Raw genomic sequence first — 25,156 nt, 5'->3', positions numbered from 1 at the left:
GGACAAGACTAACACAGAGCTGTGCACGCTGGTTCAGGAACACCTCAAGCTGAAGGAGAGCATCTAGTGGCCAGGTATCGCTTTTACACGCACCATCGCTCTGAGGCGAGCTTTGTCGCCGACCTAAGACGCCTTGCGGGACAGTGCGAATTTGCAGGAGCTTTGGGGGAAATGTGGGACTTTTTCGTGCTTGGAATCGGTCACGAGGTCATTCTTTGCAAAATGCTGTCTGCCGAGTCCCTAGATCTGAGCAAGGCCATCATATAGCCCAGGCTTTCATATCCATGAGCGACAGATATCTTCACAGAATCGAAGCTCATCGGCAAGTACTGTGCGTAAAATAATGCTTTCAGCAGGCAGAACTGTACATGGCAGGGCCTACATGACCCAGAGGCCAGATCTAGGCTTAGGGTGACTCAGAGTCCGCCATGGAGCGTGAATGCGTATCCATTAACACCATGTTGGCGCTGCGGGAGCAGTCATAGAGCTCATCAATGTCGTTTCAAGCACTATGTGTGCAAGGGCTGCAGAACAATGGAGCACCTCCAGCGAATGTTCAAACAACCTGTGACTCACCACGTGGCAGAGTCAGGAGAGGACGACCGATCCAGCGAGGATCACGCTGAACAAGCAGGAGAGGCAACTCAACCGGAGGATGAAGAGGAAATATATGGGATACACACCTTCAGCACCAAAAGCCCTCCAATAATGTTAGAAGTTAAACTCAACAGCTCTCCAGTCTCCATGGAATTTGACACGGGGGCGAGTCAATCAATATGAGCCAGAAGGCATGCGAGAGGCTGTGGGGCGACAGAGCACAACAACCCAAGCTGATCCCGATTCAGGCAAAGCTGAATTATTGGTAGTGCGGACATAAGAGTATCTCATGAGGGAGCAGTGCACGATTTACCACTGTGGATTGTTTCAGGTGATGGGCCAACGCTGTTCGGTAGAAGGGGGATGGGAAGATTCAATGGAACTGGGAAGACCTCTGTGTACCTTCTCCGGTGAACGATGTCTCCCTTGCTCAAAGGCTGAGCAAGCTCCCACCTTCAGCTGAACCAGGCATCAAAGTGTAGATCCATTTGCAGATCCCTGAGGCACAGGTCGCTCATCGCGACCACGAGGAGGTAATGATCAACCGAACAGCGGCACAGGCGCGGTACCCACCACCCAAAGCTGACGACCTCTTCGCGACAATGGAAGGAGGCTCCAGATCGACCAAGCAGAGTGGGACTCCGGCTGAAACGATTTGAATGCATCTTCCCGACGCTAGAGGCAAAATCCCTTGGGAGGAAGATCGCGACAGTCGACATCACGGACATGGAACGAAAGAGTGTCCAGACCACGGGACGAGAGAGCATCCAGACCACGGGACGAGAGAGCATCTAGACCACGGGACGAGAGAGCATCTAGACCACGGGACGAGAGAGCATCTAGACCACGGGATATCGCCGCAACAAAACAGAGGCATGTGTTGCCCAGCATGGAAGACGACTGGGCTTGGGGCAGCTGCTGAGAAGGCCAGGAACCCACTATGTTCCAATAAGTTGTTTGCACTGTGTAACCCATGTGAACGCTCTTTCGTGGCCAATGATGTATTATCATATGGGATCGGGGGTACCTTACAACAAGCCAAAGTAGCGGGTGAACACCAATTGGTTGTACATGTATCCAATAAGTTAACCAAGGCAGTAACCTGTGTTCACGGGACAAAAGAGACGTATCAAAGAATGTCCCAATATTTGCTCGAGTCAGACAAGCTGCCAATCTCTCAGTTTTTGGAGAGCAGAGGCACTAATTATCAATGCTTTGTTTCGAATATGTCTAACACTGTAACATGATCAGCCACAGGCCAGGCACTGAGAACGGCGCTGATGCCCTCAGTTGGTTACCGTTGCCCACCATCGGGGTGGAAACGGCGCAGCCCGCAGACCCATTCGTTGTTATGGAAGTGCTAAAAAGCGAGGGGTCAACCGTAACGGTTCCCCAGTTTACAATCTGGACCAGACAAGATCCCACGTTACCACCTGCTAACGGCGAACCACTAGACGGGATGTTGCAGCTTATCTGTCGCAAAGACGAAATGCTCATCCCATCAGATTTCCCCCTATGGGGCAACCCTACAACGTTGCAAAGAAAGGCAGAGAGGCTACACACAATCGGTGGTCCGGGGCCTCCATACCATGGCCCAGGATCCACGCGGCCTCCCGCCACTACTGAAAGTCTCAAGGCCATATTGGCCATCCTTGGCTTGCCAGACCTGGGGGTCAACGACAATAGTCCGGAGTGGGTAGCCCAAATCATAAAGCCAAGCACCACACGTGTCACGGTAGACCCCCTACAGATCCGGCTACCCCGGGTGCTACGCAGTCACCGAAAAGAATCACTCAGAACGAGGCCTTCCGTATGCTATCAGCAGAGAATGTACCATGATCGCATGGCTCCTCCATGCGACATCAGAATAAATGATGTCGACCATGTTCAGGGCCCCAGATGGGCTGCTAACACTATTAGCCAAAGAGGGGAATGGAGTGTTTGTGATGAAAATGGAGTGTTTGTTGTGAAACCATGTAATGGGCAAACGCAGAAAGCATTTGGACCAGACCAAACTGCGAACTACAGATAACCAGGAACCACTGTGAAAGCACATGGCCCCCAGCGACCCACTAACACACTTGACCTCGCTGTCAACCACGAGGATGAACCCACCATGCCCGTCAGTCCGATCAGACCAGCCGCGCGATCGTGCAGCAATAATCCGACCAACTCACCCATGACAGGACTTCAACTCAGGCGATCGACCCGGGAACACAGCGCCAGATCGCCCCAACGTGTAAATAACTTGTACATAAGACTTTTGGGGCTGGGGGGAGGGGCAGTGATGTTATGTATGTATGTAAACCTCACCAATATGTAAGACTTGCCACCAGGGGGCATACCTGTGGGAGACCTAAGGGTCACCCTGGGGCAAGCAGGTATAAATGGTGATCCACTATGCTGCTTCCTCACTCTGGAGTCTGAATAAAGAGACCAAGGTCACAACAGTTTGAGCTTACAATACAGTCTTGTAGAGTTATTCTGAACGTAACAGTGACAATGTCTCGCTTTCCTACTTTAATGTGGTCACTGAAAGAGGCTGCCAGAAATATAGTTCAAACAGGGACAGAAGAGTTGACTTCTAGAGGCGAGGTGAGATTGAATGCCCTTGACATCAAAACAGCATGCGACCCCGATCCCCACTAGTAAAACTGAAGTCAGTGAGGATCAGGGGGAAAACTCTTCAGTGGCTGGAGTAAGACATGGCATAAAGAAAGGTAGCTGTGGTTGCTGGAGATCAATCATCTTAGAACATCGCAGAACATCTCTACAGGACTTCCTCAAGGCAGCGTCCTCGTCCTAACTATCTTCAGCTGCTCCATCAGTGACCTTCCCTTCATCATAAGATCAGAAGTGGAGCAGTTTGTTGATAATGACAGTGTTCAGCTCCATTCGCAATTCCTCAGATAATGAAGCAGTCCATGCTTGCATGCATCAGGACACGGAAAACATCCTGGCTTGGGCTGATAAGTGGCAAGTAATACTCGGGCTATACAAGTGACCATCTCCAACATGAGAGAGCCTAACCACTCCTCCTGACAATGCAATGGCATTCCCTATTGAATTGGGACAGAGCTTAAAACCAATAGAACACGATCTTTCATCAGAACCCAGCTCTCAATGCAAACTTTAAAAATGGATTCCCATTTTTGATCCTGAAGCATTGTAAGTGATGTATTCTTACTTCAAGGAAGAAAGACATTGTATGTCTACCACCAGTGCAGTGGGAGCAGGGTAATCAATCACCAGGCAGTGAACGCTTCTATTACCAGAAAACTAATGTGCCTTTTTCCCCTCTGTGAATAATGGATCACTTTAAGGAATGTAACTCAGGAATTTTATTATTAACTCGAGACTCTTAAAGCATATTTACACAGACCATCTGAGAAACTAGAAACTGATGGGATTTGAATTAACTAAGCCGCTTCCCTAATTTTCCTCAGTAGTTTTCTGCAAACAATGGATTACAACACACTCTTGGTTATCTTTATACTTCACCTTCAGTAGTTGTTGATTCAGTGCAAATACAGAATATCCCTTTTGGACAGTGCAAGAAACTACTTTTCCTCCACCAAATGAAATAAGTGAAATATTTCAGTGCAATAGGGAGAGTTTGGCAAGGTTAAATTGTGCCCCCCCCCCCCTCCCCAATTAATGCTTGTTAATGAGGTGTTCTGCAAAGTTCATCTCAACTTCAGGGGAAACCTGGAGGTCAAAGGATTTTGAATCTTTGAAATTCTCTACCCCAGAGGGCTGTGGAAGCTCAGTCATTGAGTATGTTCAAGGCTGAGATCAACAGATTTTTGAATACGAAGGGAACCAAGGGATATGGGGATAGTGCGGGATGGCGGCGTTGAGGTACAAGATCAACCATGATCTTATTGAATGGCGAAGCAGACTCAAAGGGCCGAATCGCCTACTCTTGCTCCTATTTCTTATGTTCCCTTCTCTCCTAAAAAAGTGGTTTTATTCCATGCTGTGATACAGTTCCATGAGCTTCAGTCACCCTCTGGTACTTCACCTTCAGAACTATAATTTATCTCTGCGTGAGAACCAGGAGGCAATTCCATCATAGCGGACTTTGCAGCTGAGCCCAATCCTGTCCTCACTGACATACACACACGCTCACTTTCAGCAGGGTTTGCTGCACAGGTGGACTAGGATCCCTGGCCATGTCCCCTCTCCTGAATGCAAGGGAGCTAAGGCTGCCCTGGCTGAAAGCAGCTAACTCAACACAGACCAGGGATCCAATCTGGGGCCTTCTGCTCCGTGCTACTCACTGCCTCCCACTGGATAAAGCTCACTGAATTATCAGAGGACCTCGATATGTGTTCGTAGATAACTTCACAACAGCTCTCTCTCTGCCTTACCTTACTCGATTAGTTTAACTCTCGCGTTCTGCAGTGAACTGAGAAAAGACGGCAAGCATGAGTTGTGAAGTCTTTTGAAAAAATATACGTAAATGTTTACTCTACAAAATGAAAGGAATGTTTGCAGTTTTAGCCGTCCCCACGCAGGGTCATTCAGTCACTCAATACTTTATTCTACACTCTGTTATCACGGCATTGACTCACTCAACATACATCGTCTTCACTTTAGCACACAACAATAAATGAAATCTTTCATAAAGTCACATGACAAAAATGGGCCAGCAAAATCCTAAGGTAGACCCACCTGTACTTATGGAAGATACTGATAAGTGAATACACAAAATGACAATAATTGACGGAAAACAGTCACTTCAAGCCAGTCAGGTGTGGTAAACACTTGCCAGGATGAATCAATCTGGATAGCTTACACATGTATTTAACAGTGTAAATAAAATACATAAATCTGAGAAATGGGCATGCTTTGGGAGGATTCAATACAAAATATATGAAGTCCACAAATCAGTCTTGTTTCAATACAGCCAGAATTTCTGTGCAGCACACTAGTGGCCTCTAGCCACAGAATGTTGGGTGCTCACCGCAGTTTAAGAATCTGAATCCGCGGTTCAGCCATTTTAAAATGAAATCTGTTTGCTGCAAACCCCATGGGACATAATCAGGAGTATCCAAAATGGGCAGCAATCAATCTAATTCACTCAAAAGTTTCACAACAGTTGTTTGGAATATTTCAAAAGTCACATTTTGGTATTTATCAGAAGCATTTTATTTTATGGACTAAACAATTATTTTGGAAGATGGTAGACTGGTTTATATATTGGTGTAGTTATCGTGCACCCTCTTCACACAGCTCTTATACATTGGCACCATGATTGTGGGCATATTTGTACAGTGGTTATGCATGCTTCCAGATTAGGGACACCAAGTGGCAGGGCAGGGAAGATAGTTGGACATGATTGCAATGGGCCAATCCTACTTTCCCTTGACGTTTAGCTGGTTGCCTTACTTCTCCTGAAAATGGAGCACTCCTTTTCGAGGCATTTTCTTTCCTTACTTTCCACAGGGCTAACTGCTGCACATATCTTCCAGATTGAGAGTGAACACAGGTGAATCGCTCACAGATCATTGCCAATGCTGCTGTGTATCCAGCTGTGACCAGTTCAAGATGACATTCTCTTTCTCTCAGACTTGTGTTCAAATTCCTTCATTACCTCACCCCCTCCCAGTCTCTGTAACCTCCTCTATAGAAACATAGAAAATAGGTGCAGGAGTAGACCATTCGGCCCTTCAAGCCATTCAATGAGTTCATGGCTGAACATGCAACTTCAGTACCCCATTTCTGCTTTCTCGCCATACTCCTTGATCCCCCTAGTCGTAAGGACTACAGCCAACTCCTTTTTGAATATATTTAGTGAATTGGCCTCAACAACTTCCTGTGGTAGAGAATTCCACAGGTTCACTCCCTACAATCCTCTGAGAAGTTTGCGTGCATCCAACTCCTGTCTCTTACACATCTCTCACTCTCATCCCCCACCATTGGCGACCATGCCTTGAGCCGTCGAGGCCCCAAGCTCTGGAATTCCCTCCCTAAACCTAGCCGACTCTCTACATCTCTCTCCTCCTTTAAGACGCTCCTTAAAACCCACTTCTTTGACCAAGCTTGTAGTCAGTCACCTCTCCTAATGTCTGCCTTTTTGGCTTGCTGTCACTTCTTGTCTGATTGCACTTCTGTGAAGTGCCTTGGGACATTTTCCTATGGTAAAGACGTTAAACAAATGTAAGTTGTTGCGTTTGACTGTCTCACCTTCCAATGTGGTGAAGCAGCAGTCCTCCATGCCAAGTGTCTCCACAACTGTACAGATGAGACTGGATGAGGAAGCGAATCATATCTGACTATCTCAGGGTAAGGGGTAGGCCATTTAGGACCGAGATGAGGAGAAACTTCTTCACTCAGAGTTGTGAACCTCTGGAATTCCCGACCGCAGAGAGTTGTTGATGCCAGTTCGTTAGATATATTCAAGAGGGAGTTAGATATGGTCCTGATGGCTAAAGGGATCAAGGGGTACGGAGAGAAAGCAGGAAAGGGGTACTGAGGTGAATGATCAGCCATGATCTTATCGAATGGTGGTGCAGGCTCGAAGGGCCGAATGGCCTACTCCTGCACCTATTTTCTATGTTTCTATGCACCACACACAGTACTCCAATGTGTCGCATCACCCCCCTGCCCCAGATACAAAACTGTTAAGTAATAGTGGGGTCTGAATCCCTGATTTAGCCCAGTGCTATGTTCCTATCTTTTTATGATGTAGCTTGTTAAAAACAACCATTTATAGACTTCAATGTCAATATTCCTTTCTCTTTCCTTCATCTTTTCCTCCCACAAAGACTGTACTTTTTTTTTGCCTTTCGTGCAACTTCTTTTCCTTAATTGCACCATTTCTGTACATTTGTATAACGTCTTTAACATAGGGACATGTCCCAAGGCCCTGCAATCAGACAAAAGTGACACCGAGCCAAAGAAGGAGATATTATATGGGGTGACTACAAGTTTGGTCAAAGAGGTGGGTTTTAAGGAGGATCTTAATGGAGGTGAGAAAGGCAGAGGCGCGGAAAGGGTTAGGGAGGGAATTCCAGAGCTTCGGGCCTAAACAGCTGAAGGCACAGCCGCCAACGGTGGGGGAATGAGAGAGGGATGCATAAGAGACAGGAGTTGGAGGGGAAAAACAGACTTGCATTTATATAGTGCCTTTCACAACCACCAGCTATCTCAAAGCACTTTACAGTCAATTAACGTACAATGTAGTCATTGTTGTAATGTGGGAAACGCGGCAGCCAATGTGCGCACAAGCAAGCTCCCACAAACAGCAATATGATAATAAACTGTTTTTGTTATGTTGATTGAGGAATAAATATTGGTCAGGACACAAGGGATAACCTTCCTGCTCTTCTTCAAAATAGTGCCATGGGATCTTTTACATCCACGAGAGCAGACGGGGCCTCGGTTTAACGTCTCATCCGAAAGACGGCACCTCCGACAGCGCAGGCACTCCCTCAGCACTGCACTGGAGTGTCAGCCTAGATTTATGTGCTCGAGTCCCTGGGATGGGATTTGAACCCACAACCTTCTGACTCAGAGGCGGGTGTGCTACACACTGAGCCACAGCTGACACTTCTAGCTTGCATTGCCTTGAATGCAAACTTCTAGGAGGATCGTAGGGCTGGAGGAGCTTACAGAGATGGGAAGGGGCGAGGCAATGAAGGAATTTGAACACAAGGCTGAGGGGAAATGAATGTCAGCCTGAACCGATCTTCACAGCTGGATACACAGTGGCATTTCCCCAGCTCTACTTGTATATGGCAGGGTGACGGCCTCACTCTTGTACTCCCAGTGAAGGGGTGTGCTCGAAGCTACAGTTCGTTGGACAATCAGCTGTTCTATCCCTTATCTCCACTTGCTTTGGTTTCCAACTCACATTTCGGGATCAGTTAATTTTATGTTCTGTGTAACTTTCAATCTCTCAGAAGTTTTAGGAAAGTATGCAGGAAAGCCTCGGCAATCTTAAGTTAAAGCCTCCTGCCAATTCCAGCTAGGAAAGTCCTCTGAACTAGAAACAGTACCTGAACCATACACTGCCCTGTAACATAGTACAAGTACCTGAGCCCCACACTGTCCTGTAACATTGTACAAGTACCTGAGCCCCACACTGCCCTGTAATATAGGACCAGTACCCGAGCCCCACACTGCCCTGTAACATAGTACAAGTACCTGAGCCCCACACTGCCCTGTAATATAGGACCAGGACCTGAACCCCACACTGCCCTGTAACATAGGACCAGTACCCGAGCCCCACACTGCCCTGTAATATAGGACCAGTACCCGAGCCCCACACTGCCCTGTAATATAGGACCAGTACCCGAGCCCCACACTGCCCTGTAATATTGGATACATTCTTGCAGACCCACATAGTCCTGTAATATTGAACAATTATCTAGAACCCCTCAGTCCTGTAATTCCGGACAAGTACCGACAGCCCCACATTAAGCTAAAAATTCACTGTGTACGGCTAAGTATATGGATTTTCAATTATCCATCAATTTCCATTATCCACTGAGGGGACCCACTCCAATATAGAAGGTGATCGAGGTTCTTAAGGCCACAATTCCATAGACACTATAAAAAATTCAGTTGTAAGCATCCAGTAAATGTTCTAAATGCCTGCTGCCATGCAATAAGCTATATTTCAGTGTCAACGTGTGCAGATCGACTAAAGAGCAGAGGGTTTATTGAGGTAATATCACTGGTAATGTTCCGTTAAACTACATTGAGTTGATGTGCACACTGTTTGTTTAGGACTACCCAGCAGCAGCCTAGGTGAAAGATTGTTTGCCTTGACAGATAATTCCAAGCGTTCTTTCACTTATACAGAACATGTCACAAAACCCTAATTGTAAGCTGTGCTGCTTATGAGTCAGGGGTCTTTTACCATCCGGAGGACACACTAGGAACGTGCTTTTAGCTGGGTTTGACTATCCAGTGCTTTTCGCTCAGTACTTACAACTGGTCCGGGAACTGGACTTGTCCTTCCAGACGTCATTGAGTCGCATGTACTCGTCGATAGCGAGTGCTAGTCTTTGCTCTTTAACTTGGTAGAGTTCCTTCTGAGTGCTGAGTGCATCCTGTGCCACCATCAGATAGTCCTTCAGCATGCGCTCCTGCTCTTTCCTCCATTGCGCCCGCGGGTCCTCTAACTGTGTAGTTTCTGAAAGGGCAAAATTGATACATTTTTCATTAGTTTGGCCAAGGGAGAGGCAAGATGGAACAGGCTTGAGGGGCTGAATGGCTTACTATGATTTTGTTGTAATATATTTGCTTCATGGGTTCTTGCTTAAGAATTCATAGCAACACATTGCTATTAAGAAGTAGTTGGTTTATTAACAAAGGTTTAACAATCACACTACACATTACCAGTTCATCCACTAGGCTCACAACTGCATACCTCATCGTGGATCCCTAGACCCAACTGACTGGGGTTTTATTAAGTCTTGTGAACATCACGTGACTGGCTAAGCCACTCACAATGCAACAGCTCGCCAACTATTTTTGTAGAAAACAAATAAAGTGCCCCCAACAGCTCTACAACTATTTTTTAGGCACCAATTAAATCAAGTGCTCCCTTATTAAAAGGGGGGGGGAGGAGGGGGACGACACACCAAACACTTCCAAAAAAGTGCCCGTTTGTTTTTTGGGTTTTTTTTTGGGGGGGGGGGGGGGGTTTGAGGGCACTAAAGCACAAATTATACGTGCCCCCTGGCTAAAAGGAGTGGGGGAGGGGGCACTAAAACCGGCACAATAAACAAATTAAACTTTAAACAATAGTAATCAAATTAAAATTTGGTTGCCGGGGGTGATGATGCACTCCAGTCCCTCCGGCGCCCACCTCTCGCGGAAGGCCTCGAGCGTACCGGTGGACACCGCGTGCTCCATCTCCAGGGATACCCTGGACCGGATGTAACCGTGGAAGAGAGGCAACAAAAGCTCTACAACTATTTTGTTGCAAACAAAACAAACATTAAATCAAGTGCACCCGATTAAAGGGGGGAAGACACTCCAAACAGTTTTCAAGTGCCCTTTTTTGTTTTTTGGGGGTTTTTCTTGTGTTTTTTTGTGGGGTTTTTTAGGGGCACTAAAACCACAAATTATACAAGTGCCCCCTGGCTAAAAGAGGAGAGTGGACATTAAAATCCAGCACAATAAACCAATTAACTTAAAACATATAAAATCTAATTAAAATTTGGTTGCCGGGGTAATGATGCACTCCAGTCCCTCCGGCGCCCACCTCTCGCGGAAGGCCGCGAGCGTACCGGTGGACACCGCGTGCTCCAACTCCAGGGACACCCTGGCTCGGATGTAACTGTGGAAGAAAGGCAATAACAGCTCTACAACTCTTTTGGGAGAAAAAAGTAAACATTAAATCGTGCCCCCCGATCTGGGGGACACTCCAAACATTTTTCAAGGCCCTTTTTTGTGGGTTTTTTGGGGGGGTTTTTTGGGGCACTAAAATCGTATTTTTTTCAAGTGCTCCCTATAAAAGGGGAGGGGGACACTAAAACTGGCATTTAAAATAAATTAAACTTAAAACATAAAATCAAATTAAAATTTGGTTGCCAGGGGTGATGATGCACTCCAGTCCCTCCGGCCGCGAGCGTACCGGTGGACACCGCGTGCTCCATCTCCAGGGACACCCTGGCTCGGATGTAACCGCGGAAGAAAGGCAACAACAGCTCGACAAACCTGCGAGCAGACCCACAGGTGCATACATTACAGCAGTCATGTAGAAAAACATTGCCAAGCACTTCACAAGAGGGAGATAAGGACACCAAACACAGCATTGCACTTGTCCTGTATTTATCCCACTGCTTTTTAGGGCAACTCCCTATTTCAAGATATTCTAGCCCCTTTCTGTTTTTGGATCCTCTAATCCAGACCTCAGTCCATGCCAACAGGGTGGGCCCCCATCACTGTGCCCAAGGTTCATCAGTGCCAGTCAGAAACCATTCATCAGCAGGAGCCAGAGGGCAGCCCTGAGTGATCCCCTAGTTCTCTCCTGCTGCCTCCTCAGAACATCACAACTAAGATTAGTTACTCTCTGGGGGTATCTTGAACTTTTGGTGTTAATGTAAAACGGGCGCTTTCGGATCAGCCACTCTTCATACACCCGTCTCATGCCAATGCAAAGGAAAATCAGACTGTGGGGCATAACGGGCAGCCAATCCGATATCGCTATTTTTACACTATCGCCCAGAGTTAAAATTACCCAGACTGCGTGGAGGATAATGAGCACAAAATATGCAGAATCCACCGCTCCTCAGCACAACACCACCAACCCTACCAACTCCTACATCGCTAACTGAAGATCCCCTGCTTTAAGGAGCAGCAGGTTCCTTCCCTGAATAAACAGACAGTGCCATTAATCTTCTCTATAGCCTTTAATCTCCCTGCTCAACAAGTATCAACCCAGCTCCCTTTTAAAAGGTGCTATCGTTGGATGAACTCTGTGTATCTCGTGAGCTAAACAACTTTTTTCGCATCTCTAAAGTTGCTCAAGTCTTGTAAGTTTTAAATTTGGCTTCGGATATATTTGTGGACAGTATAAATCCAATAAAGAATTCAAGAGAGACTACTTTACTCAGATTGTGGTTAGAATGTGGAACTTGCTACCACATGGAGTGGTTGAGGCGAATAGGATAGATGCTTTTAAGGGGCAGTCTAGACAAGCTAGACATGAGGGCGAATGGAATATAATAAGGAGATCGGATAAGGAGATAAGGTTAGATGAAGGAGGGTGGGTGGAGCCTGTGTGCAGCATAAACCCCGACAGGCCAGTTGGGCCAACTGGCCTGTGTCTGTGCTGTAAATCCCTCAGGCAATGGAAACCCCTGCACACTATGAGTAGAAGCAGTTCTCTGTCCCTCGCATTGCCGTCTTGTTTATTCTCCACCCTTTTCCGAAAGAGGGGGCTTCCATCGACAGCAGGGGTATAAAGCAGAAGGGGCACTTGTTTTCTTTCTGTTCGGCTGAGATTTCTCCATTGCAGTGAAGTGCTGATTAACTGATTACTGCTAATTAAAAATAAAAGACACCCTATTCAACTCATAGCACTGAAAGAAACCTTCCCGAGATTACAATGGTTCAGTGACTCTCTGCATTCTGCGCAGTCATGAAATTCTATCAGTGTGCCCCATTTAACTTAACTGTTTCTATTTACAAAGTTACACAGAGGTAATCCCGATTGGCTCTCTAGAGCTGCACATAATGGGTTTCAATTAAAAGTGGCACAAGAGAGTCTGTGCGCCAGCTTTCATGGCAAATTCAACTGCTCACTCTTGATTGTTTAATCAAACCTTTCTTCATCTTTCCTTGCTCCAGGGTGTTTGAGGTCCATGTTAATCAAACGCTGCTCTTCATTAATTTTCCCAGACAGTACAACAATAAGGGAGACAGCAATCAAAGTGGCATTACATTGGTCATACATAAGGCACGTTTCTATTTAATATGCGGATCCTGTAAAAAAAAAGACATGCAACCTCTGCCCATAGTCTATCCTACACCATGTCCGCTCACACATCACACTGTCCCCATTGAGCTACACTGACTCCCAGTCCTCCAATGCCTCAAATTTAACATTTTCATCCTCGTGTTTAAATCCCTTCATGGCCTTGTCCCTCTTTATCTCTGTAACCACCTCCGGAAATACAACCCCTCCCCCCACCCCCACCTCTGAATTCAGTTCCTCTGACTCTGGCCTCGTGCAGCTCTCCCTCCGTCCCTTTGCCCCATCACTGCAGCCTGTACCTTCAGCCATCTAGGCCGCACTCTCTGGAACTGCATCCATCCCTAAACCCCTCCACCTTTCCATCTCTCTCTCTTCCTTTAGCATCCTCTGTAAAACCCACCTCTTTGGCTAAGCTTTTTGTTTCCCCCCCCCCCTAATCCTGCTTCTTTGGCTCAGTATCCACTTTTTAATTATGCCTCTGTGAAGTGCTTTGGGATGTGTTGCTACATTAAAGGCGCTGTAAATGCAAGTGATTGTATTTGTTACTGCAGCACTCTCCCGGTTAATATTTAATACTCTCGTTGCTTCTGAAAGAAAACCTCATCATCGAAATGTAAGTGGAGACCCTATAACACCTGGCAGGCCCACCAAAGTGTGGGTCACTAATGCTATTAGGTTCCTGGATGTCACCAGCTTTACACTTGAGTGCCATCAGTGGGAGAACCCTCTGTCAGGTAAGGCTCTCTATCCACCTGAAGTATCTAAAGACAACCAATAGTCAGGAAATGATAGCAATCAACAAACTGGATGCAAAATAAGTGTAAGTGTTAAGCTAACAGTTTTCACAATGATTGCGAAATGACTTATCACTGCACAGATATGGCACACATTCAATAAGTACTGCAATCTAATGCGGCTTTGATAATCACGATTGGAATTTGCCCAGCTTAATCTCATTAACTTTGCTGAAGCATCTTGTTTTTTTCTCTCTTGAACGTTAAACTATACAAGCTTTCCTGGTGCCTCACTTGGTAAGGCCATCTGTAGTTGAGCCCTACAGGTCAGAAGGGCCCACGTTTCTTGGTCTGTGCTGATGGGGTTGATCATATTTGCTGAGTGAGGGGGGGTGGGTGGGGGAGGAGGGGAGAGACAACAATCAGTCTCAGCAGCCACGGGCTAGGGAGAAGAAAAGAAAAGCAGGCAGGGTTCCTGCTTCGGATTGCATGCATGCACTGGTGACAGAGGAGGTCAGCATCAAGTGAGGTCAGGGTTGGGCTCAGCTATTTCTTTTCGCACTGATCACATAAACTAGCACATGAAGAATGACCGGTTGGGTGAGGTAATAGAGGGTTACCCAGTGCCAGTGGCAGTTATTGGCCATCCCTAGTTGCCCTCGAGAGGATGATGGTGAGCCGCCATCTTGAACTGCTACAGTCCGTGTGGTGAAGGTACTCCGACAGTGCGGTTAGGTAGAGTTTGACCGAGCGAAGGAACATTGAAGGAACAGTGATATATGTCCAAGTCAGGATAGTGTGTGAATTGGAGGGTAACTTGAAGGTGATCACCCTGTGCTTGCTGACCTATATTGGCTCCTGGTCTGGCAACGCCTCAATTTTAAAATTCTCATCCTTGTTTTCAAGTCCCTCCATGGCCTCACCTCTCCCTATCTCTGTAACCTCCTCCAGCCCTACAACCCTGTGAGATCTCTGCGCTCCTTTAATTCTAGCCTCTTGTACATCCCCGATTTTAATCGCTCACCACTGATGGCCGTGCTTTCAGCTGCCAAGGTCCTAAGCTCTGGAATCCCTGCATTAAATGTCTCTGTCTCTCTACATCACTCTCCTCCTTTAATACACTCAAAACCTGCCACTTTGACCAAGCTTTTAGTCATCTGTCCCAATATCTCTTTCTCTGGCTTGGTGTCAATTTATTTTTGGTAACACTCCTGTAAAGCACCTTGGGACATTTTACTGTGTTAAAGGTGCTATATAAATACAGGTTATTGTTGTTGTGTTGGTGTTCCCATGCACCAGCTGCCCTTGTCCTCCCAGCTTCATAGTATTTAGATGGGGATATTTTTCCCATGTTTTTCTGAAAGAGATTTATCTGAACTAAATCTCTCTGGCGTTCAGAGATTTAGGTATCCTCGTACAGGAAACACAGAGTTATAGCATGCAGGTACAGCAAGCAATTAGGAAGGCAAATGGCACATTGACCTTTATTGCAAGGGGATTGGAGTACAAGAGTAAGGAAGTTTTGCTACAATTGTACAGGGTTTTGGTGAGACTGCAACTGGAGTACTGTGCACAGTTTTGATCTTATCTGAGGAAGGTGCAACAAAGGTTCACTAGATTGATTCCTGGGAGGAGTGGCTTGTCCTATGAGGAGAGATTGAGTCTGTACTCTGCAGTTTAGAAGAATGAGAGGTGATCTCATTGAAAGATCTAAGATTCTGAGGGGGATTGACAGGGTAGATGCGGAGAGGTTGTTTCCCCTGGCTGGAGAGTCTAGAACTAGGGGGCTTAGTCTCAGGATGTGGGGTGGGCCATTTAAGACTGAGATGAGGAGGAATTTCTTCACTCGGAGGGTTGTGAACCTTTGGAGGGCTGTGCATGCTGAATCATTGAGTACATTCAAGGCTGGGATTGATAGATGTTTGGACACTAGAGGAATCAAGGGATATGGGGATCGGTTGAGAAAGTGGAGTTGAGGTCGAAGATCAACCATGATCTTACTGAATGGCGGCGCAGACTCGAGGGGCCATATGGCCTACAATTGCTCTTAATTATTATGTTCTTATGGGCCGATCAATTGTGAAGGTCCAGGTCGCATAACTGCAACACAACCCTTTTGAGACTGCAATTAATAGTCACGGTGTATTTATAGTGAACACTGCCTCAGTCCAGTTAGTGTGCCCACTGCTCTTAACTCCTCTGTTCAGTACTGTTGCTGTATTTGAACGCAGTAATAATCCATGGGAGATCTGTGCAGTGGTTAGTTATACTCCCCTGATACCAATTCCGTGCCTCGGAGCCCCGGCCAAAGCCAAGGGGAAGAGGCAGAACATTTTGCCATGAAATCTGATAGGGAGTAGCTAATGCCCTAGTTCCTGCGATTGTTCTGAAAATTAACAATGAATGAATAAATTTGTAGCAATGTGCAAGCAATTTTGCAGAGCCACCCTGGAACAAACGGCCCATTAAATGATTCTGCTTATTGACTTTTTTTCAAAAGTACGTAAGAGACAGGATGCAGTTAATGTGGTGCCCATACAGTGCTGGAATCAGATACTAGAGGAGTGAGGGGGGGGGCGGGGAAACACATGTTGCATAGTTTCTTATATTCCTATGTCTGTGGCAGACAGAGATTGGGGAGACCTAACCCCTTTTGCTATGGTCTATCTGCAATTTTGCTTTTACTACTCAGCTTTGAAGTGGTGTAAAATGTGCTGTAGTACTTAAACATGTAAGGATTGCAGTAGCACCTCCACAGTCCAAACTGCACCGAGAATGAAAAGGCTCCACGATCTACTATGGCTTTATGCTTTTGTTTTTTTTTTTTAAAAAGAAAAAAAATCTGCCATCTATTTCTCTCCCAAAGGCACGTACCCTTACGGAGGTACAGGAGCAACGTCCCAAATCCGGAACTTCGAAAACCGGAATTGTCCAAAAACCAGACATTTTGCACATAGCTGATGGAGTCGTGCGGAATCCAGAATTATTGTCCAAAAACTGGACATTTTTGAGGCAAAATTCAAAATCCAGACAATCAAGTCTGAAATCCAGAATCCTCGACCGAATCAGTGCTGGATTTCGAATTTTGCCGGATTTCGGACCTCGCCCCTCAAAACCCGGCACAGATTCGGTCGAAGATTCCGGATTTCAGACTATTGATTTTCTTGTCTGTAATCCGTAAAAAGCCAAAAACCGGAACGGACATGGTTCCGAGGATTCCGGATGTCGTCCTGTACTGCAGACACCAGTACCTTGCCCAAGTGGCAATTCTTCATGTGCGAGTCCTGATAGTGACTGTTACCACAAGTGGCGTTATAGCCAAGCCTGATCCGGTCCTCACACAAAGCCCACACAAGTGCATTTTCAGCAGGGGTTGCTGGATATGTAACCAGCAGACCTCCACAGCAGAAGGGCTCCAAGGGCCTACTCCTGCTGTTATTTCTTATATTCTTCGGGCATTGTGGTCAACTGTCACGCTCCAACTGGGGATCGTAGCTGGGAGTCTCCTGGTTGTCCAGCTCAGCTACTTTCCACACTGTTCTTTAGGTGTACTGGAACATGATGGAGGAAAACAATATTTTGTATCCATCTTTTTAACCATGAAAGCATACAGGTTTCAAAATACAAAAAGGGATTTTATAATTATGTAACTGACTAACTAACTTTTCATAACTTATCCAGCTACCCTTTTTATATCACTAGTTCACATTAGGCAGGTTTTTATACTTTTATGTGTCCTCTTCAGTAGAGTAGGAAAGTTTGGCCTACATCATCATCATAGGCAGTCCCTCGAATCAAGGATGACTTCTTCCACGTCAAAAAGTCCATAGGTGTTTCAATGAAGGGCCTAAAATTCCAGGTCCCGAACCTCATCTATCAAGGGTGGAAGATGCCTGTGCGTGGATTTTTTTAATGTGTGGTGGCCGTTGCACACCAGCCACCAAACACAGACACTGTCACTGACTGATTGGCCAATTGTCTCTGTCCTGATTTTGCTCTGAGCAGCAAGCCCTTCGTTAAACTTGCACTTGCCCATAGACTTTCTACAGGCTTTTGCACGGCAAGTTGCTGTCAGCCAATCATCCAAAAAGTGCAGCGCCTTCTACTGGACATCTTGGATCTGTGTAAACAGGGAAAGCAACCGTGCATCTCCTTAACCAATCAGATTGAAGAATCGTTAATGAACAGCGCAGAGTCTGAACCAGGAAGTGTAAGTTAGGAATGAATTCAATGTCAATTCAGGTACAGAAAGTGAAATAAAGAGGGGGAAAGAAAGATTGGATTAAGCGAGAGAGATAAAATAGACAGAAAAAAAGTTTTAAAAAAATGTAATGAAATGTTTTTTTAAATTTCCCACAATAATTAGAAGCTGAAGGAATGAGACTCCACACTTATAAAAGTTAAGTTTCAGTGCCAGAGAGGTTGTTTGACAGTAATTAAGACTTATCATGCCATTAAAAGGATACTTGCACTTGAATGGACAAACCCTAACTTTAATAAGTAAGATAAGAAATAAGAGCAGGAGTAGGCCATTTGGCCCCTCGAGCCTGCTCCGCCATTCAATAAGATCATGACTGATCTGATCTTGGCCTCAACTCCACCTCCCTGCCCGCACCCCATAACCCTTGACCCTCCGCTTAGTGCGATGTCTGTGTTGGAACTTAACGCCGTTCAATATATTGGAATGGGGAGCCAGGTGATGAGATGCTATTTTCGCACAGCTTTTGTTGGAGCGGCATAGAAACATAGAAATCCACAGTGCAGAAGGAGGCCATTTCGGGCCCATTGTGTCCGCGCCGGCTGACAAAGCCGCATGGCCCTTGGTCAGCAGCCCTGAAGGTTACATATAAAACTATGAACAATCAACAATGGCGGAAAGGTAAAGAGCACCCAGCCCAACCAGTCCACCCCACACAATTGCGACACCTCTTGCACCAAAACATTCTACACTCCACCCCAATCAGAGCCATGCGATCTCCTGGGAGAGGCAAAAAAAAAAGAGATAAAAACCCAGGCCAATTGGGGAAAAAAAATCTGGGAAAATTTCTCTTCGATCCATCCAGGTGATCGAAACTAGACCGTATCTGATTCCCTGCAGTATTTAGCATCATATCTGCGCCAGCCAACAAGAGGTTATCCAGTCTAATTCCAATTACCAGCTCTAGGTCCATAACCCTACAGGTTACGGCACTTCAAGTGCCCATCCAAGCACCTTTTAAACGTGGTGAGGGTTTCAGCATCTGCCACCCTTCCAGGCAGCTAATTCCATCAGCGACTTCCGGATTTCCGTGTTCAACTGCGCATGTGCAGTATCCAAAAGTTGCTGTCCGATTTGCACATAAATAATGGGGCACGCTGATAGCCTCACTGTTAGTTTAACCGCAAAATCCAGCCTATTACGATGACAGATTCTGTGTCCACCACCCCCTTCCCAGAATTTCCTTCCAGCTCCATCCAGTGGTCCAGCCAAGAACTGCTGACACACTCCCAGGTTCAGGAATGAAATTAAAAAACAGGTCCTCACAGTACAGCTACACTGCCTAAACAAGTCTTCCCTTTCTTTATCCACAGGGTTTCCAGCACTTTATAGAAATGGATGTTTCCGTGTTAAATGTGGGAAGCAAAATAGCAAAAGTATTAAATAAATGGGTCAGGCCTTCCACTATTTATCAAATTGCAAAATACAGGCAACTCTCGATTATTCGTACACGGATCCAACGGGAAACCGTTGTAACGGGATTTTAAATTCTGTTGCTAACAAGTGAAAAGATAGCTCCAAATAATTTGGAGAAATCACCTTCCAAACACTGTGCTCATTTGTATTTGCTCATTCTCTCTCTCACACACACGCTCTCACACTCGCACATTCTCTCTCTCACACACTCTCTCTCTCACTCACCGTAAAAATCACCCTCCTCTGCCCTTGCGGACGCCGCTGACTTTGGGAACGGGGGCAGTGCCAGCACCAGGTTCCAGGTACAGAACCTGTGCATGCTGGTAATGTCCATCTTTTGTTACTGTTTGTAGCTGATTGATGAATCAATACAAAGTTTTAACTTTAAAATATAGGCTCACCCTAACGGAAAAATAGTTTACCCAGAATAGCCCAATCCCCGAGGGACCCGGATAATTGAGAGCTGCCTGTACTGTCAGGGCCCAGAACAATATATGCAGCATTCAGATGACGACACAAGCTCATTAATTACTTTGCAAACACTTAACAGACTGCATTCCTTTACTATTTAGTAAAAATCTTTTTTTGTGTTGTCATATGTTTTCTTGGAGCACTCTTATTCCGGGATGAACAAGGAGTTCCATCCGTCTCTCGGGGAAAATACAGGAGAAATGCCGAGTGCCCAGGAAAAATGTCATCACAGCTTGAGATTCCCGAAAACCAACTCCATGAAAAATCCCGACAGCCTACAGGAGCCTGGATAAATGATGCGGAGACATGAGTTCAAATCTCACCACAGCAGCTGGGGAATTTAAATTCAGTTAATTAAATATATATGTGAAACTACTGTAAAAACCCATCTGGTTCACTAATGTCCTTTAGAGAAGGAAACCTGCCGTCTTTCCCCAGTCTGGCCTATATGTGACTCCAGATCTACAGCAAAGTGGTTTTCTCTTAACTGCCCTCTGAAATGGCCTAGCCAGTCATTCAGTTGTACCTAACAACACTGTGGGAGTACCTTCACCACACGGACTGCAACAGTTCAAGGCGGCGGCTCACCAGCACCTTCTGAGGAGCAATTAAGGATGGGCAATAAATACTGGCCTTGCCAGCAACACCCAACCAGTAAATGAATATTCTCAAGAGAATGAGCTCATTCTTGTGTCTGTGCAGAGTTAATTAATCTAAACCATGGAAGTATCTGGCACACTCCAATCAGGTTAGCACAACTGTTACCACTCTGAGTCAGAAGATCATAGGTTCTAAAGCCCCTGCACCCACGCCCTAGGATCTGAGCTATGATCTAGGCTGACAATTCAGCGTTTCTGCAGTGAAGGAGTATTGCAGATGTCATCTTTTGGATCAGATGTTAAACTGAGTTTCTGCTGGTTCAGGTGAATGTAGAGAATCTTATGGAATATTTCAAAGAAGCGAGGTTGATCGCAGTTTATGGAGCAAAATCTATTCTTCAACCAACCAACACCACTGACAAAAAACGCCAAAAACAGATTTAGGTTACGTGGATAGACTGGAGAAGCTGGGGTCGTTCTCCTTAATTATAAGGGGTCTGGACAGAGTAGCTAGAGAGGAACTGTTCCCATTGGCAGAAGGGTCGAGAAGCAGAGGACACAGATTTAAGGTGATAGGCAAAAGAACCAAAGGCGACATAAGAAAAACCTTTTTTTACGCTGCGGGTGATTAAGATCTGGAATGCACTGCCTGAAAAGGTGGTAGAGGCAGATTCAATCGTGGCTTTCAAAAGCAATTGGATAAGTACCTGAAGGAGAAAAAAATCTGCAGGGCTACGGGGAAAGGGCGGGGGAGTGAGACTAGCTGAAGTGATCTTGCATGGAGCCAGCATGGGCTTGATGGGCTGAATGGCCTCCTTCTGTGCTGTAACCATTCTATGATGTCTGTGGGATCTTGCTGTGTGCAGACTGACCGCAGGGTGTTTGTACTTCAGAAGCAATTCACGGCATGCAAAGCGCTTTTAAGTTGTGGTGAGCATATGATCAAACACGGCATGCAAATTCTCTTTCACTTTCTTACAAGTGACCTTGATGTACTGTGAGAGGGAGAGAAAAGAAAATTCAGCCAAGGCTTCCTGTTCCCACCCCTGATTACTGCCTGTCCAGTGACCCCTGCTGGAAGTGCATGTGTGGGTGGGTGGGGGCAGGATTGAAGCTCTGCTCTGCCACACGCAATGAATTAATACTCCCTGTCCAGGCTCACGCATGCAGAAAAGCAGTTCAGTGGGGTATTGCAGGCCGCTCGCTGCTGCTTGTAGAAGTGACCCCAGTGAGAATCAGTGCCCTCAGCAGAGGAAGAGAAAAGATTGGAGGTGTTGGCGGGGCGAGGTGGGGGGAATTAAAATAAATGAATGTGTCTCAATGTCCTTCCTTACACTTCAGCTGTAGAGTTGCTGACTGAGTAATGTCGAGAATTTATTGTGCGAGTCACAGCAGTTTCCTCTTGATACAATCCAATACACATGTGCCCAAACTAAGCCAAGTTTGCCAAAGAATTCCCTTTCTGGAGAGTGAATAACCGTCTCTCCTGATAAAGTTCACAGGAAGATTTACGCCCTGCAGCAGCCTGGGAGACAGTCGCATCACTCCTTCCTTTCAGGAATGAGAGAAATTATTTCTGTTGGCTGCCAGACAACATGTAAATCTTTGCTCACAGACAAAGCTTAACACTGCCACCAACACGGCTACACACAGACAGTGACTCCCAATACCAGGCTGTCTATGTCAAAAATGACAGTTCAGCTCCGATACAAATTGTGTACAAGAGTGCTCGCTGGCAAACTCAGAGGTTTATTACAGAAACATACAAATTGGATTTTAAAACATTCAGTCACAGACCGTGACACTGTCGCTCAGAGGTGTCGGCCATACAGAGCAAGTTTGGTCTGAGTCAGGTGATCTCAGCCGGCGAAACAGCTGGGGTGCCTACACTGGGGTCGGGGGGGGTGGCAGTGGCATGGGGGGAAGAAAATCCGCCCTCTCAATCATGAACCAGGAACTATTGCTGGAGAGGATTTGATAAAAATGTAACGAGGAAAAAAAGTTTGTATTAGTAATGGTGACCTGTGTATTGTTAAAAAACCCAACTGGTTCACTGATGCCCTTTCGGGAAGGAAGCCTGCCGTCTTTACCCGGTCTGGTCTATAGGCGACTCCAGACCCACAGCAATGTGGTTGACTCTTAACTGCCCTCTGAAATAGCCCAGCAAACCACTCCGTTGTAACAAACCGCTGCGACAAAGTCAGCACTGTGGGAGTACCTCACGGACCGTAGTTGAAGGCGGCAGCTCATGTAGGGCTGGGCAATAAATGCTGGGCTTGCCAGCAGCGCCCAAATCCTGTGAATGAATAAGAAAAGTATAGGTGATGGTGCCCTTCACAATTAAGTAACCCGTGGACCCTCACTGCTTAGGCTCAGAAAAAAAATAGAGAGGAAGTACCATAGAATTGTACAGGGCATAAATCAACACCTTCAGGAGAGATGGGGAAGAAACTTGACAATGTTTTGGTCTCCTAATCTGAGGAAGGACATTCTTGCTATTCAGGGAGTGCAGCAAAGGTTCACCAGACTGATTCCCGGGATGGCAGGACTGACATATGAGGAGAGACTGGATCGACTAGGCTTATATTCACTGGAATTTAGAAGAATGAGAGGGGATCTCATAGAAGCATATAAAATTCTGACGGGATTGGACAGGTTAGATGTAGGAAGAATGTTCCCAATGTTGGGGAAGTCCAGAACCAGGAGTCACAGTCTAAGAATAAGGGGTAAGCCATATAGGGCCGAGATGAGGAGAAACTTTTTCACCCAGAGAATTGTGAACCTGTGGAATTCTCTGCCACAGAAAGTTGTTGAGTCCAGTTCGTTGGATATATTCAAGAGGGAGTTAGATGTGGCCCTTACGGCTAAAGGGATCAGTGGGTATGGAGAGCAGGTAGGAGTGGGGTACTGAAGTTGCATGATCAGCCATGATCATATTGAATGGTGGTGCAGGCTCGAAGGGCCAAATGGCCAACTCCTGCACCTATTTTCTATGTATGTTTCTATGTAATTGGAAAAAAAAATCTTCAGAAAGAACTCACATTTATGTGATTGCGCTGCCTGAAAGGGTGGTGGAAGCAGATACAATAGTCACTTTTAAAAGGGAACTGGCTATATAACTAAAAAGGAAAAATTTGGAGGGCTATGGGGAAAAAAATGGGGCAGTGGGACTAATTGAATAGCTCTTTTGAAGAGCTGGCACAGGCACGATGGGCTGAATGGCCTCCGTCTGTGCTGTAAGATTCTATAGAGCTGAAATTACCCTCTGCCCCAAAGGGGACACACTTACCGATTTTTAATGTTTGGTCCACCCCAATCCATGGGGTGGAGACTCGAACGATATTGAGCACTTGAATTTTTTTTTTTGCAGTGGGTCGTTGTTCCGGGTCGGCTGCAAGGCGGAAGAGCCGTTCTGTCGGGTCGGCCGTTGGCCCCAGTCATCAGCGCCGCACGATGCATCACAGCGTCCCTCCCCTTCAGTTAAAGGGGAGAGCTGCTGTGAAATCTGCATATATATTTTAGTTAGGTCCACTGGGCCACCAGGGAGGGTTTTGGCCGGGCCAATGGCCTGGCACCCGAGAGGGGGGTATCGGGTTGCCTGTTGGTGGCCTGGCCGAACCCGTGGCCACCACTGTCGGGCCGACCTCGCCGCCCAGGCACACTGGGGAAAGCTGTCAGTGGCACTAACCGGCGGTGGCACCGCTCCCGTGGGGCAACTTCCCACGGGGCAACTTCCCACCGGGGGTCGGAAAGGGGGTCGCTGCCGGTCGGTGTGGGGACAGCATGTGCCCAACAGGGCAGGAACACGGGCAGTAAGAAAACCCGTCCCTGTCGCTCCCAGCCTGGGGGCAATTTAGGACGGGCCGGACCGGACCATCCGCCTATCCCCGGTCGGTAAGGCCTAGCCGCTTATAGAGGGGGGCAATTTCGGCCCCTATGATTCTATTCTATGTAGCACTTTATGATCTTTGAATGTCCCAAAATATTTCACAACCAATGACCTACATTTGTGTGACTGTGACCACCACGATTTGCTGTTCCTCCTCATCCTCCTCAACCTCACAGCATCAACCACTTCATCCTCCTCAAACATCTCACTCTTTGTAGATCCGGATTTTCATGGCTCCTCTCCCGATCACCTCCAATGGCTTCTCCTTTCATGCCAACATGATCCCCTTCAATGAACCTCAGAGCTCCATCCATAGCACCCTCTACTTCATTGTCATTATTAATGCTACCCCTTTCTAATATCACCCAAAGCATGCGGTTTGCCCGTGTCACTCAACTCCCCCTCGCCATCTCCTCCATCAATCTCAGGGCTGCTGTCAAATTCTCTCCCAATTGTCTATCCAATATAGTAACCTGGATGAGCCACATTGTTAAATGTTGGCAAAACCAAAACCAATCAAGTCAATGGCTTAGTAAGTGGCTGGCAAGGAAGCAGACTTTTGCTCAATGTTCCCAACTACCACAAAGTGCCCCATCCAGTCGTGAAACTACCCGCTGGCTCCTGGACGACGCTGGGCCTTTTATCGGCCTCCCCATGCTGCTGCTCCGCCTCACGAATCCGCCTAATCTGAGGAAGGACCTTCTTGCTATTGAGGGAGTGCAGCGAAGGTTCACCAGACTGATTCCCGGG

At 46.5% G+C, this 25,156-nt stretch overlaps 1 protein-coding gene across 3 annotated transcripts in view; it reads right to left on the bottom strand.

Moving 5' to 3' along the window:
* The window catches only part of LOC139263028 (protein WWC2-like), a 296,134-nt gene that overhangs the window by 123,216 nt on the left and 147,762 nt on the right, over positions 1-25,156 (bottom strand). For all 3 annotated transcript variants that reach the window (XM_070878495.1, XM_070878504.1, XM_070878514.1), the window contains exon 3: positions 9,542-9,745. In XM_070878495.1, the coding sequence (XP_070734596.1) occupies positions 9,542-9,745 (204 nt within the window). The remainder of the gene's footprint in view (positions 1-9,541; positions 9,746-25,156) is intronic.

Source organism: Pristiophorus japonicus, chromosome 1, assembly GCF_044704955.1.
Source record: "Pristiophorus japonicus isolate sPriJap1 chromosome 1, sPriJap1.hap1, whole genome shotgun sequence".
NCBI lineage: Eukaryota > Metazoa > Chordata > Chondrichthyes > Pristiophoridae > Pristiophorus > Pristiophorus japonicus.
The sequence above is the reverse complement of the archived record's forward strand: the minus strand, read 5'-3'. Positions and strand labels throughout refer to the sequence as shown.